At 36.1% G+C, this 12,861-nt stretch overlaps 1 protein-coding gene across 1 annotated transcript in view; it reads left to right on the top strand.

Annotated features, from left to right (window-relative positions):
* Positions 1 to 12,861, top strand: part of chb (CLIP-associating protein) — a 1,004,436-nt gene that overhangs the window by 862,613 nt on the left and 128,962 nt on the right. Inside the window, exon 33 of the mRNA XM_090388867.1 lies at positions 304 to 634. Within this exon, the coding sequence (XP_090244993.1) occupies positions 304 to 634 (331 nt within the window). The remainder of the gene's footprint in view (positions 1 to 303; positions 635 to 12,861) is intronic.

Here is a 12,861-nt window from a genome sequence, read left to right as displayed (position 1 = left end):
ATTAAGTGATGCAAGTCATACATATTTTTAATTAACCACCCATACTTTAATGAATGGCTAAATTAAACTCACAAATTACAGTGGGCAATAATTAATTGATAGATCATGCTTTAAGAAAGAATTATTAATATAAAATTACAACTAAAATTGTTATACATTTACATATTTGGATATGCTATTGCGACATCTATGGAAAAATGAACTTGGTGTATATTTTGTTATTATTATTTTTATATATATTTTTTTTTTTTTTTTTTTCCCCTACAAAAAGGTGACCTTGTTTATTTTGTAAACTTATTCCAGGATTCGTAATTATCCTATCCATAATCGCTCCTTTGATGATGATGAAACAGAAAATTTAAATCCAGAGGAAGTTTACAATTCTTTAAAAAAAACATCAGCAGAAATACAAGAATACAATTTTGATAGATTAGAACAAGACTTGTATGAAAAAAGTTCTAAAAAGAGTCCCAGTGAATCTCCCTCCCAAGACTCAAGTCTTAGTCAAAATGCAGGACAAGAAGGAAGGTTAACTACTTTAGAAGAGCGGTTAGAGTATGGATCTAGTACAGATTCTTCTCCTACAAAGAGATCACCTATGGATTATATTCCTATTACTCTAGACTCTGAAACAGTAAGTATATATATATTGTGATCAGTTCATATTTATTAAATTATAATTAAAGAAGAAAAACACTAATAAAGTTAAATTATCAGAAATTAGTATAATTGGAAGATCTGTTCATGAGATTTTTTATTTATAGTTCAGTTTTGCTATGGGAATGTTGGAGTAACTCAAACCTACACTTGTAGATTGCAGCCCCCCCCCCTCCCCTTTTTTTTATGTGAAAACATCTTTGATGGCACCTACTAAATTTTTTGGACTGAAGTAAAACTGATTGGTAATGAAAATGTGAGATGGAAATAACATCACTTCCTAAATGATACTAACTCAGTTACTAACATTGATTTGGTAGAGTAAGTAGCAGGCGTGAGCATAAAATGTTATATCATTCATAACTTCGGTTCTAGCTGTTCGATTTTAAAAATTGAAATAGTTTTAATTTTCATCAAAGATGTTTTCACATAAAATAAACATTGTTCCTGCGTACAGGGTACACTTGCTTCATGGGTTTTTTTTTTTTTTTTTTGCATTTTCCCATGATACTTTATTTTTAATTTCATTTTGCAGTTGAATCATGAGAATAGCTTATATTAATAGTTCAGCCCTTTTGGAGGAAATCAACCAGCATTGCCACATAAGAATCCCAAAAGATGTGTTATGAAGGAAAGTTCCTTGTTGTTTTTGTTGGGGGAGTCCACTGTTTATCTTCCTGTTTGATCTCAGGTTGAAAGTGGTGATCCTTTTTTAATCCACTATTATTTAATGACAGGAATTTCTCTGACTCTAAAATAAATTAATATAGATTTTTCATTGGCACCCTACATCTGGAACTTCTGTTCAGAGTTCAAACTTTGGTGCTCAGCAGGCAGAAACCATTTTTTTTTTATCCCCATAATTCTCTGTCACAAATCAGCTAACCGTTATTTTTGTAACTTGACACTCTCAACTATCTAGATCATCAGTTGTCAATCAGCTCTCATCCATGATCAGTTTAGACATTAATATTAGAATGCCTCTCTAGTAAAGCATCTTTTTCAACTGGCTCTTTACTACACTTTTATTCGGCTGTTGATGTCAACAATGGCATAGGAAGGGGCAGGTTATTGAGGATGTTCGACATATAAACATACATAAATGACTTGGCTTAGGGATTGAGATCCTGCTTCTTTATGTACTTAATTTCTGTGTTCACCTCTAATTTCTGAGTTTTCAGTGCAGGTCATCTTTCAAGTCCTGTAAACAGAAAAAAAAATAATAATTAATTGTTATGTGATATATAAATTCATCAATACATTTCACACCACTTGTTGTGATCACTGATAATGTTATCATTTTTATAAAGTTCTAGTCAAACATATACGTAGTGTAACTTAGAGTAGAAACAGGTGCATGTATACTTGCATGTACACCAGTGCTAGGAGTATAGTTAATAAATTCGATAAGCTTGAAGTGCTAGTCAAGACATCAAAGGCAGATATTGTTGGGATATCAGAGACATGGAGTCACACAGACATAAGCAGTGTGGAACTGGAGTACAATGTGTACAGAAAGGATAGACAGGACAGAAAGGGAGGAGGGGTTATGCTGTTAGTTAAGAAACACATAAAATGTAAGGAAGTGCATCCAATTGATGTTGGTGGACAATGTAGTGTTGAGTCTGTTTGGTGTGACATAAGCACTGGGAAAAGAAAAATGAGAGTACGTGTGTGTTATAGGCCTAATGAATCCGATGGGTATAATGAGCAATTGTGCAGAGAAATAGTGGGCCAGTAAATGAGAGTGTCTTATAATGGGGGATTTTAATTTCCCACATATTGACTGGAATTTGTGGATTGGTCACTCACACACTAGTAAGGCTTTTGTGGATTTATTGGATGATTGTTTTCTACAGTAGCATGCTCGGGAGGCAACTAGAGTGAGTAATACTCTTGATCTGATTATTAGTAGTGATTCTTCGTGCATCAAGAATCTGCAGATAAAGGAACCACTGAAATAAGATTTTTTTTTTTTTTTTTTTGGCTGATGCTATACAGTCAGTCCTCGTATAGCACGATAGTTGTTCCTAGAAACCCTCATGCAATATAAATGACCGCCCAAGATTGAACACACATTTGTAACCAAAACATTACCAAACACAATAAATAATCGTAATAAAATACATAAGTATTTTATTACGACTATTACGTAATAAAATATTGCTAATGCTTTTGCTTCTATCGTAAGCAAACTTGTTTTTTGTTTGATTTTCTATCCAAACAGATGGCAGCCATTCCATCTCTTCCAATTCTTGTGTCTTAATCTAATGGATTTTAATTACACTTTGAGTTGTTCCTGCTATGAAAATTGTTTTTATTTTCTCTGCATTCTTTGTAATTCTCTGCGTTGCCTCATTTAGGTCTGTAGCACGTGCAATATCACCTGGTCGTTCATTTCGCTCAAAGCATTTCACAATTTCATATTTTTTTTCTCTATCGACAGAGGCGCACTGACCATAAGCCTTAACAGGGGTAACCCTGGTGGCCGGTGTGATTTTGGCCATAAACCATAGTATGAGGCCATTATAAATTTTCTCGGGTAAGAATTTTTGATCCAGTCCGCCTCTGTTTATCGATATTGCTTTTCTTTTTCCTCTCTGAATCTGTAGTGTCTTCACCTGGATGCTTCCTTTTCACACCTTTTAAGTATTTTACTCATTTTTAGGGAATAAAACAAAATTACAAAATGAGGAGGCACGCTTGATACACATAAATAAAGCTGAGCGCATGTAGCAACTGAATAAACAACACCGTAAAGGCAGAGATACACTATTAACACCTCACATTTTACTAAAGCACATTTCTGGGGGTTACTACCATAAAACAATTTCCAGTTGCGTTTCTGCTAGTAGAATCTGTTATAAACTGGTAGTAAACTCAATCTAATTACATTTACGATAATACCGATAGCTGGAATTGTGTTGGTTTTTACGTTATTAAGGTGAAATATGTTTCCCCTTCACTGATATAAAAAACAAATATTTTCAGAATCTTCTCTTCATTCCTATCGTGTTGTGTTCGGTTGGTGTGATTCTGCGTTCGACTACCATTTCTTGTAAACACAAAGGTGAATCATGCATAAGCAAATTCGGCTCGTGTTATATAAGATATCGTTTCCCCTATTTATAAATCATGTATGAACGAATTCGTGTAATGTAAACACGTGTTATACGAGGACTGACTGTATAAGCTTGTTTTCTTGCATCATGTGCCTATGCTAACGTAAAACTAGTCATTTTCAGGGACTATATTTTACTCATTAAAAGAAAAATTGTCTTTTAGAAGAAAGCAGAGCATTTTAGAAAGGGTGAGATACTTTTGTTACTTTGTATCTTCCATTACTGATTTTAAGGGACTGGAAGAAGTTGAATTTATTTTCGGGAAATAGTATTGGAAAATATATTATTAGAAAAATATTTCGTACTTAAGTACCAGGTATTTTTCTAGTTTATTACAGCTTCAACTGCAAAAATAGTGTTCAGTATCCTGTGTTTTGATTGTTCTTGTTTGTGACATTGTAGTAATGTAAAATATTGTGTATTTAATTTTAATGGATATTTTAAAATATAAAGTCCCTTACTAACCTTTCCATTCTACAGTAGTCAGTGAAATGTATAGATAATCTTTAGCATGCGGTGTTTCAAGTTTGTTACTATTTAATTTTGAGTTTTGTTTTAAGACATTATAAAGATGTATAATACGTACAGAGATAGGACCTTAAACATCAATTTATGAACCAGGGTATGGATTGTATAGTGCTGATTACAAAACTGCATTATGATCCCCCCCCACAAGGTTGTTTGTTAGGGTTCGCTTCCAGTGGGGTATTTTCCCAAGAAACTGCCCCTCTCTTGCCCTCCCATAGTTCTGCCTACTGTTAATAATAATAATAATAATTAGTTCTAATTATTATTATTAGTAGTAGTAGTAGTAATACTGGCAAGAAAACAAGATTACACATCATTAGGCAAAAAAGAAAACTACCCATCTCATCTATCCCATCTAATAATAGGTGTAATTCTTACTAAAATGTATTCAATCTACCCACTTTCACAGCATCAGATGGTAGTTTGTTTCAACAGTCAGCTACTCTCTGACTGAAAGCTAAGATATTAGTCAGACAGGGTCTCTCCACTTAACCAACCCATGCTATGATTTCTGTATGATGCCATTCCTGTTGTGACGATTCCACTATACGTAGATAATGTGTCATAATTAAAGCACACTGCCATATGTTTATATTTAATTGTTAACGTCAAACAGAAGTTGTTTTCCTTCATTTTAGAAATCTAGAGTGCCTTATAAATGTTTATCCTCATTTTGTGATCAAAGATGATATTCCAAATTTGAAAGACTGTGCAGTATGTAGTGACAGAGAAGAAACAGTTTGGTATTGTGAGAAATGCTCCTAAAAATCAAGACTGCAACATTTTGAACATTTAAAAAATACTACGCACTAAAATCATATGAATAATTAATATTTAAAATGTCTAAAAAGAATTTATAACATATTAACTACTCAAAGTGAGAATATGATAATTTAGAGTTAATGCGAACTGCTGTCCACAAAAAAAACATTCAGTGAACTATATTGATAGGAAGCCTTTTTTTAATTCAACCCCACCAAGTGTATAATTTATTTTGGAGCTGCTATTCCTCAAGTGTAAGACCTTTCATTTTGCTGCATTAAAGCAAAGCTGCCACTTTTCTGACCATTCTTGCAGCCTGTTCAAGTCATCCTGAAGAAGCACTGCATGGTACTGGTCATTAACTATTCTACTGATCTTTGCATCTTCTGCAGATTTTGACATAAAGCCTTCTGTCCCATCATTGATTTCATTTATGAAAATCAGAAACAACAGAAGTGGGGGTTCCACAATGATTGGGGGACCCCACTTCTGACTGACACCAACCTGAAGGATATCCATTAATCACTACCTTCTGCCCTGCAGCCACCAAGCAGTCCATCTTAGAATTTTTCCAGTAATCCCAACATGTTTCAGCTTATACAATTACCTTTCATGAAGGTCTGAGTCAAATGCCTTACTAAAATCCAAATAAACTATGTCAGAATTGTTCCCTACATCCAGCTCTTGAGTAACTGTGTCAAAAAAAAAAAAAAAAAAAGTTAAACATTTTCCCTTAACAAAACCACGTAGTGTGTTATTCAGAATGCCATATCAGTCACTAGATTCTACTCTTAATCATTGCTTCTGAGATTTTCCCTACCACTGAATTAAGACTAATCGGTCTGTAGTTACTAACTTTACTCTTAGAACCGCCTTTATGTATTTCTGATATATTGGCACTTTCCACTCCAAAGTAACCTCACCTGAATCCAAAAATGCCCCCATAATTAACCTCAGTGGTTCAGTACACTCCCTCACGCTCTGCCTCAAAAGTACAGGGTATATGCCATCAATTCTGGGAGCTTTACTTGCCTTTATGCTCAAAATTTTTTCTAATAAACAATCTGTAATTACGACATCTCTAATTTCGTGTGGCTCAGCTTCACTTGCTTAGCCTCTTCTCAGCATGAATGGTCTTTCGTCAGTAAAGACAGATGCAAAGTACCTGTTCAATTCGTTCGTAACATCAGCTGGGTTGTCTGACTTTCTCACACCCTGTGTACAAGGGTCCAATCTGATTTGCTGTTTTCTTCCTTCTGTTCACCTACATGAAAAATTCCTTGTCCCCATTCTTTGCTCTCTTAACCAATGCTTAGCAAAATTGCCCACAGTAAAATATATATACCTGTTTTTCTGGAAAAAGTAAGTTTATTTTAAATGCAGTTATAGTACAATGAAATATATACCTTAAATTACAATTGCACTTATTTTAGAGATTTTTCAGTGAAAACTTAGGAGATACAGGAAGAATTAAAAGCTGCAGGCAATTTTGGCCCACCATGGGAGTTCTAGGGTTAAACTGTCAAAGTCCCTTATTTTGAAGTTAAAACCCCTGCCTTTAGCTCTAACTACTGCATCATCTTTCTTCATCTTCCAATTGCATGATCACTTCCTGACAATGGTTCCTGTTCTTTAAGCCCTGTGATGTCATCCGAATCATTAGTAATGATGAGGTCAAGAATATTCTCTTCCCTAGCACTTTCTCTAACATGCTGGTACAAATAATAATCATCTAGTTTATGTAATAAAAGTTTTCCCCTGTTGAGTTTCCCTCCCACTTATTCCAATCAATCTCCCATAATAAGACAGTCACGCTTGCTTTCCCATTCCAGCTGCATATAGACACTCATCATATTCTTCACAGTCTTCTGGTCTGTGGATTACTCCCACTGTCATTTGTCCTTTGCTCCTGTGGACTTGGTGCATCATGGCCTTAGTTGCCCTTGCACCATAAAAAACCATAATCAAATCAACCTTTGCTTCTGACTAACTCTCACACCACACAAATTCTATGCTGGCCAGGCATAATTTCTGACTCAGCATAAGCTCTATTCACACTCAGGCTGCTTTTGATAAGTTTGCTAAGGGAAAATATTATTTGAATACTGTGATGCAGTAACAAAGGAACTGAATGCAAAAAATAATTTTGATATCATATACTTGGATTTCAGGAAAGCTTTTGATACTGTTGCACATAAAAGATTGCTGTACATATTGGAGCAGTGTGACATTAAGGGCAAATTGCTGCTATTAATAAAGGGATGGTTGAATGGGAGAAGACAGAGTGGTAATCAGTGAACTCTGCTCCTCATGGACTAATGTTATTACTGAGCCTATTGTTGTTTTCTGCATTTATCAGTGATATTTATGAAGGCATATCAGGTTTAATGTCTCCAAATTTGCAGATGATACAAATGTTTGCAGGGTAGTTAATGACAATAATGATGGTATGCTACTGCAACAGATCTAGAAAGGTTAGACAGATGGGCTGAGAAATGGCAATTGAAGTTTAACATTGACAAATGCAAAGTAGTATGTACGGGTAGCAGTAACCAGCAAACATACAAACTGTGTAAAACTACACTCAGGTTAGTGAAAAGAGAAAAAGACCTGGGAGTAATTGCAGTCAGGTGTGAAGTTCTCTGAGCACTGCAGCTAGGCTAGCTCATGGCATTTTGTCAAGTGATATACAAAAATTTTGCTAATAAGGATAAGGAGGTGATTATCCCATTGTATACGGCCACATCTTGAGTACAACATAGAGGTCTTGAGGCCTCAATTTAAGAAGGCTATAGAGCTGCTTAAACATATAGAGAGAAGGTCTACGAGATTGGTGAGGGGACTAAAGGGTTGCTTTTACCAAGAAAGGCTTCGTATCTGTAAATTGCAGCATCTGGAGACTAGGCACCTGCAAGGTGTTTTGATGAAAGTGTTTAAGGCTTTAATTGGATTGAACAGGCTTAGTGCTGATGAGATTCTTTCTCTTGCTCAGATTGTGCACAATGAGGGGACATAAATTCAAATTGAGGAAGGACTGGGTTGCAGAATAAATGTATGGAAGTTTGCCTTTAGTTAGCAAGTTGTTTGTTCCACTAAACAACTTTTTTTTTTTCTTCTTTTTTTTTTAAATGCTGTATAAGCTTGCTTTTTTTCCTTATTTGCCTATACTAATGCTAATATAAATTTTATTTATTTCTGTACCAGGGTTAACCATTATTCAACTGGAATACATAGACTATTTTGGCTGTGTGCTCCATAGTTTCATATGTTTATTTCATTATAATAGATATTTCTTTCAGGTGTTCTCTCCCTGCATACAGTACACTATAATATCATATTTCATTATACAAATAGGATGCCTAGAAAAACAGCAGTGAACCCAGGACCTGGCAGTCACCAGTTTTCATATTTTCGAACAATAAATCGAAACATGCATGGATTATCAAAGAAAACATCAGAATCTGAGTGTGTCTGTCTCTTGGTAGTCTGCTTATTTGGCATCATTGCATCCCTACTTTTGTCAGTTTATCTACATAATTAACCTTTTTTATTTACTTCATTAACTATATTATTTTATTTCTATTTATTCTTTATCCCCTTTGGCTGTTGTTAAAAATTTCGTAATGAGAAGCACAATTGAGAAACTCAAGTACAATGAAATTTACAAGCAGTTGCTGATAAAATCATTTTGATAATGTTCTTTTAAAAAAATGATGATAATAAAAAAAAAAAAGTCAAGTGCCGTTGGTTATAATTTGTCTTTCAATATTTAATAGAAGGACTACAGTGTCCACTGTACCTTTGAAGTTGATAACTTTAAATATAAGAAGGGGCTTGGTTATGTTTTTTATTTTATTTATTATTATTTTTTATATATTTTTTTTTTTATTTTTTATTTTATTTTATTTTTTTTCAAAGTACTTCACATGTATGACAATAAAATTACTTATAATCATGAATTTTAGTACTCAAAAAACAAGTTACATCCCACTATAAACAAAAAACAGGCACCCAACCTTAGAGTATAGAAACCTTAGTATTGAAATATATCACCACTTTCAAGTGAGATTCTAAAAGACAAATTACTTATTAAAATAGTTTAGCCCAAAGAATAACTCCAGAGACAACCTCATTTCTTCTGCATTTCACTGCTTGTGATTCTTTGTATCTTAGCAATAAATAAACTCATACGCCAACCATAAGAATAAGTATTTTACTGTAACTGAAAATTTACAAATTAAAATAAAATAAATAAAATTACTACACTATGTATTTACAAAAACTAATATTATAATAAATTAAATTATGTACATTGTGAAAACATTAAAATTGTAATAAAATCCTTGCAATAAAATATACTAAAATAAACCGGATTAAAAGCGATAAAAACCTGGAGCCTTCAGAAGCATCGGCTTCCTTCCTCAGCAGTTACAACACTTCCTTATATAACAGGCTCACCGTACTTATACACGTGGTTCAGTCGGCGCATGTTCTTAACTGGAAGTGGAAACAGCTCGGGAGTGTGTCAAGCAAAACCATTCATCCGTACTTAGGACAATGGTTTCAAACAGAGGATGCATACGCATACCTCTGTCCCTATTCATGATATTGTTGTCGGATGAACAGATTCATAAGCTCTCGTCCAGAACCCATGCGCTCGATCCACAATAACGGCATCCTCTGGGGAGATTTGATGCTGCCTCTCCCAAAAATGCTCAGCCACAGCAGACTTGTTGTAATCAGCAGTTTTTATAGCATTTGCATGCTCCCCCCAGACAATCCTTGAGCCGTCGTTTTGTCTCGCCCACATAACATTCCCCACAATCCGGGCATTTTATCCTGTATACCACTCCACTACTCAGGTCCTTTGCTATTGGGTCTTTTACTTGGGACACAACTGTGTGCAACCTCCGCCCAGGAAGCTGCACACAACGTGTTTTATAACCACGCAAAATTCTCGCTAGATGCTCAGTAACACCCGGATAGTAAGGAATGTATAGCCACAGAAACAAACGGTTCCTGACAGTTGGATTCTGCTCCTCTACTAAATCTGTCTATGATCCTCTGGGGGTATCCGCATTTTCTAAGGTCTGCTGTGACTCGTCTAATTTCACATTCTTTGTCCTCAGAGATAATACAGTGTGAACCTGCTCTATCTAGTAGAGCTTTTACCACACTATTCTTATGTTGTCCGGCTTGTGCTGAACTATAATGGGTGTACTGACCCCTGCACATAGGTTTTTTATACACTGAAGTTTCAAGCCTAGGGCCTATCCTAGAGACAAGTACATCCAAGAATGGAAGGGTACCTCCTGTCTCCACCTCTGAGATAAATTGTATAAATTGGGAGAAGCTATTAAGCCAATGGAGTGCATCATCCTCTCTCCCCTTCTGGACCACGGTAAAGGTATCATCAACATACCTCTTCCATTTCTTTATGGGAAACTGACATCCACCAAAAACCCTGCCCTCTATCTCCTCCATGGCCAAATTGGCCACTATGGCGCTAATGGGAGATCCCATGGCTGTACCGTGAACCTGTTTGTACATAACACCTTGGTACACCATAGTGGTGCTGGCCAGACAAAGTTCCACACCAGAACAAATATCCTCTACATTTAAAAGTGATCTATTACCCAAAGAGACATCATTATTCAATGGTTTTCTAACACAATATATTCCATGTGTAATTAGAATGCATGTGAATAGTGACACAACATTAAAAAAAATTATGCTCTCATTTTCATTTGCAATCAAATCTTTCGCAAAACCCACAAATTCTTTGCTGCCTTTTATGACATAGTTGAACTGACCCACTATAGGCAAAATCAATTCAGCCAAGTACCCTGACAAAGCATATGTGGGGCTTCCTATAAATGATACGATGGGCCTGAGAAGGACTTCCGTCTTATGAGTTTTCAGAAGTCCATAGAACCTGGGGAGTTAGCATCCAGTAGCATGTAAGAACCAAAAGGTCTCCATGGAAATCTTCTTTGCCTTTAACCAAGTCTATACCAGTTTATTAATGCGCCGCTCTAGGCCAACCAATGGGTTTCTCTGAGTAACTTTATACGTATTATTGTTCTGTAAAAGGTCCAATGCTTTTTTGTGATAGTCTTTGTTTAGGACAACCGTCGATCTGCCCTTGTCCGCAGGTAAAACCACAATTCCATCGTCTCTTCTCAGTTCATTCAAGGCTTTTCTTTCACTAAAGTTAAGATTCGGAGATACTTTCTTCACCTGGCTCAAAATAATGGCAGGCTTCACTTTTAAATGTAGAGGATATTTGTTCTGGTGTGGAACTTTGTCTGGCCAGCACCACTATGGTGTACCAAGGTGTTATGTACAAACAGGTTCACGGTACAGCCATGGGATCTCCCATTAGCGCCATAGTGGCCAATTTGGCCATGGAGGAGATAGAGGGCAGGGTTTTTGGTGGATGTCAGTTTCCCATAAAGAAATGGAAGAGGTGTGTTGATAATACCTTTACCGTGGTCCAGAAGGGGAGAGAGGATGATGCACTCCATTGGCTTAATAGCTTCTCCCAATTTATACAATTTATCTCAGAGGTGGAGACAGGAGGTACCCGTCCATTCTTGGATGTACTTGTCTCTAGGATAGACCCTAGGCTTGAAACTTCAGTGTATAAAAAACCTATGTGCAGAGGCCCGTACACCCATTATAGTTCAGCACAAGCTGGACAACATAAGAATAGTGTGGTAAAAGCTCTACTAGATAGAGCAGGGTCACACTGTATTATCTCTGAGGACAAAGAATGTGAAATTAGACGAGTCACAGCAGACCTTAGAAAATGCGGATACCCCCAGAGGATCATAGACAGATTTAGTAGAGGAGCAGAATCCAACTGTCAGGAACCGTTTGTTCCTGTGGCTATTCATTCCTTACTATCCGGACGTTACTGAGCATCTAGCGAGAATTTTGCGTGGTTATAAAACACGTTGTGTGCAGCTTCCTGGGCGGAGGTTGCACACAGTTGTGTCCCAAGTAAAAGACCCAATAGCAAAGGACCTGAGTAGTGGAGTGGTATACAGGATAAAATGGCCAGATTGTGGGGAATGTTATGTGGGCGAGACAAAACGGCGGCTCAAGGATTGTCTGGGGGAGCATGCAAATGCTATAAAAACTGCTGATTACAACAAGTCTGCTGTGGCTGAGCATTTTTGGGAGAGGCAGCATCAAATCTCCCCAGAGGATGCGGTTATTGTGGATCGAGCGCATGGGTTCTGGGACCATAAATGGCTCGAGAGCTTACGAATCTGTTCATCCGACAGCAATATCATGAATAGGAACAGAGGTATGCGTATCCATCCTCTGTTTGAAACCATTGTCCTAAGTACGGATGAACGGTTTTGCTTGACATGCTCCTGAACTGTTTACGCTTCCAGTTCAGACCGTGAGCCTGTTATATAAGGAAGTGTTGCAAGAAGTTTTGTTACTGCTGAGGAAGGAAGCCGATGCTTCCGAAAGCTCCAGGTTTTTATCGCTTTTAATCTGGTTTATTTTAGTATATTTTATTGCAAGGATTTTATTACAGTTTTAATGTTTTCACAATGTACATAATTTTATTTATTATAATATCAGTTTTTGTAAATACATAGTGTAGTAATTTTATTTATTTTATTTTAATTTGTAAATTTTCAGTTACAGTAAAATACTTATTCTTATGGTTTGTGTATGAGTTTATTTATTGCTAAGATATGAATTTGCCCAACCTCAGAGGCCTTTTCCACGATATTGTGATTCTTTGTCTCAAATCTCAACTGGGTGTACA

Source organism: Mastigoproctus giganteus, chromosome 14 (genome assembly GCF_048544385.1).
Source record: "Mastigoproctus giganteus isolate SK-2022 chromosome 14, ASM4854438v1, whole genome shotgun sequence".
In the NCBI taxonomy this organism is placed as follows: domain Eukaryota; kingdom Metazoa; phylum Arthropoda; class Arachnida; order Uropygi; family Thelyphonidae; genus Mastigoproctus; species Mastigoproctus giganteus.
Note: the sequence above shows the minus strand (reverse complement) of the source record. Positions and strands in the feature narration are given on the sequence as shown.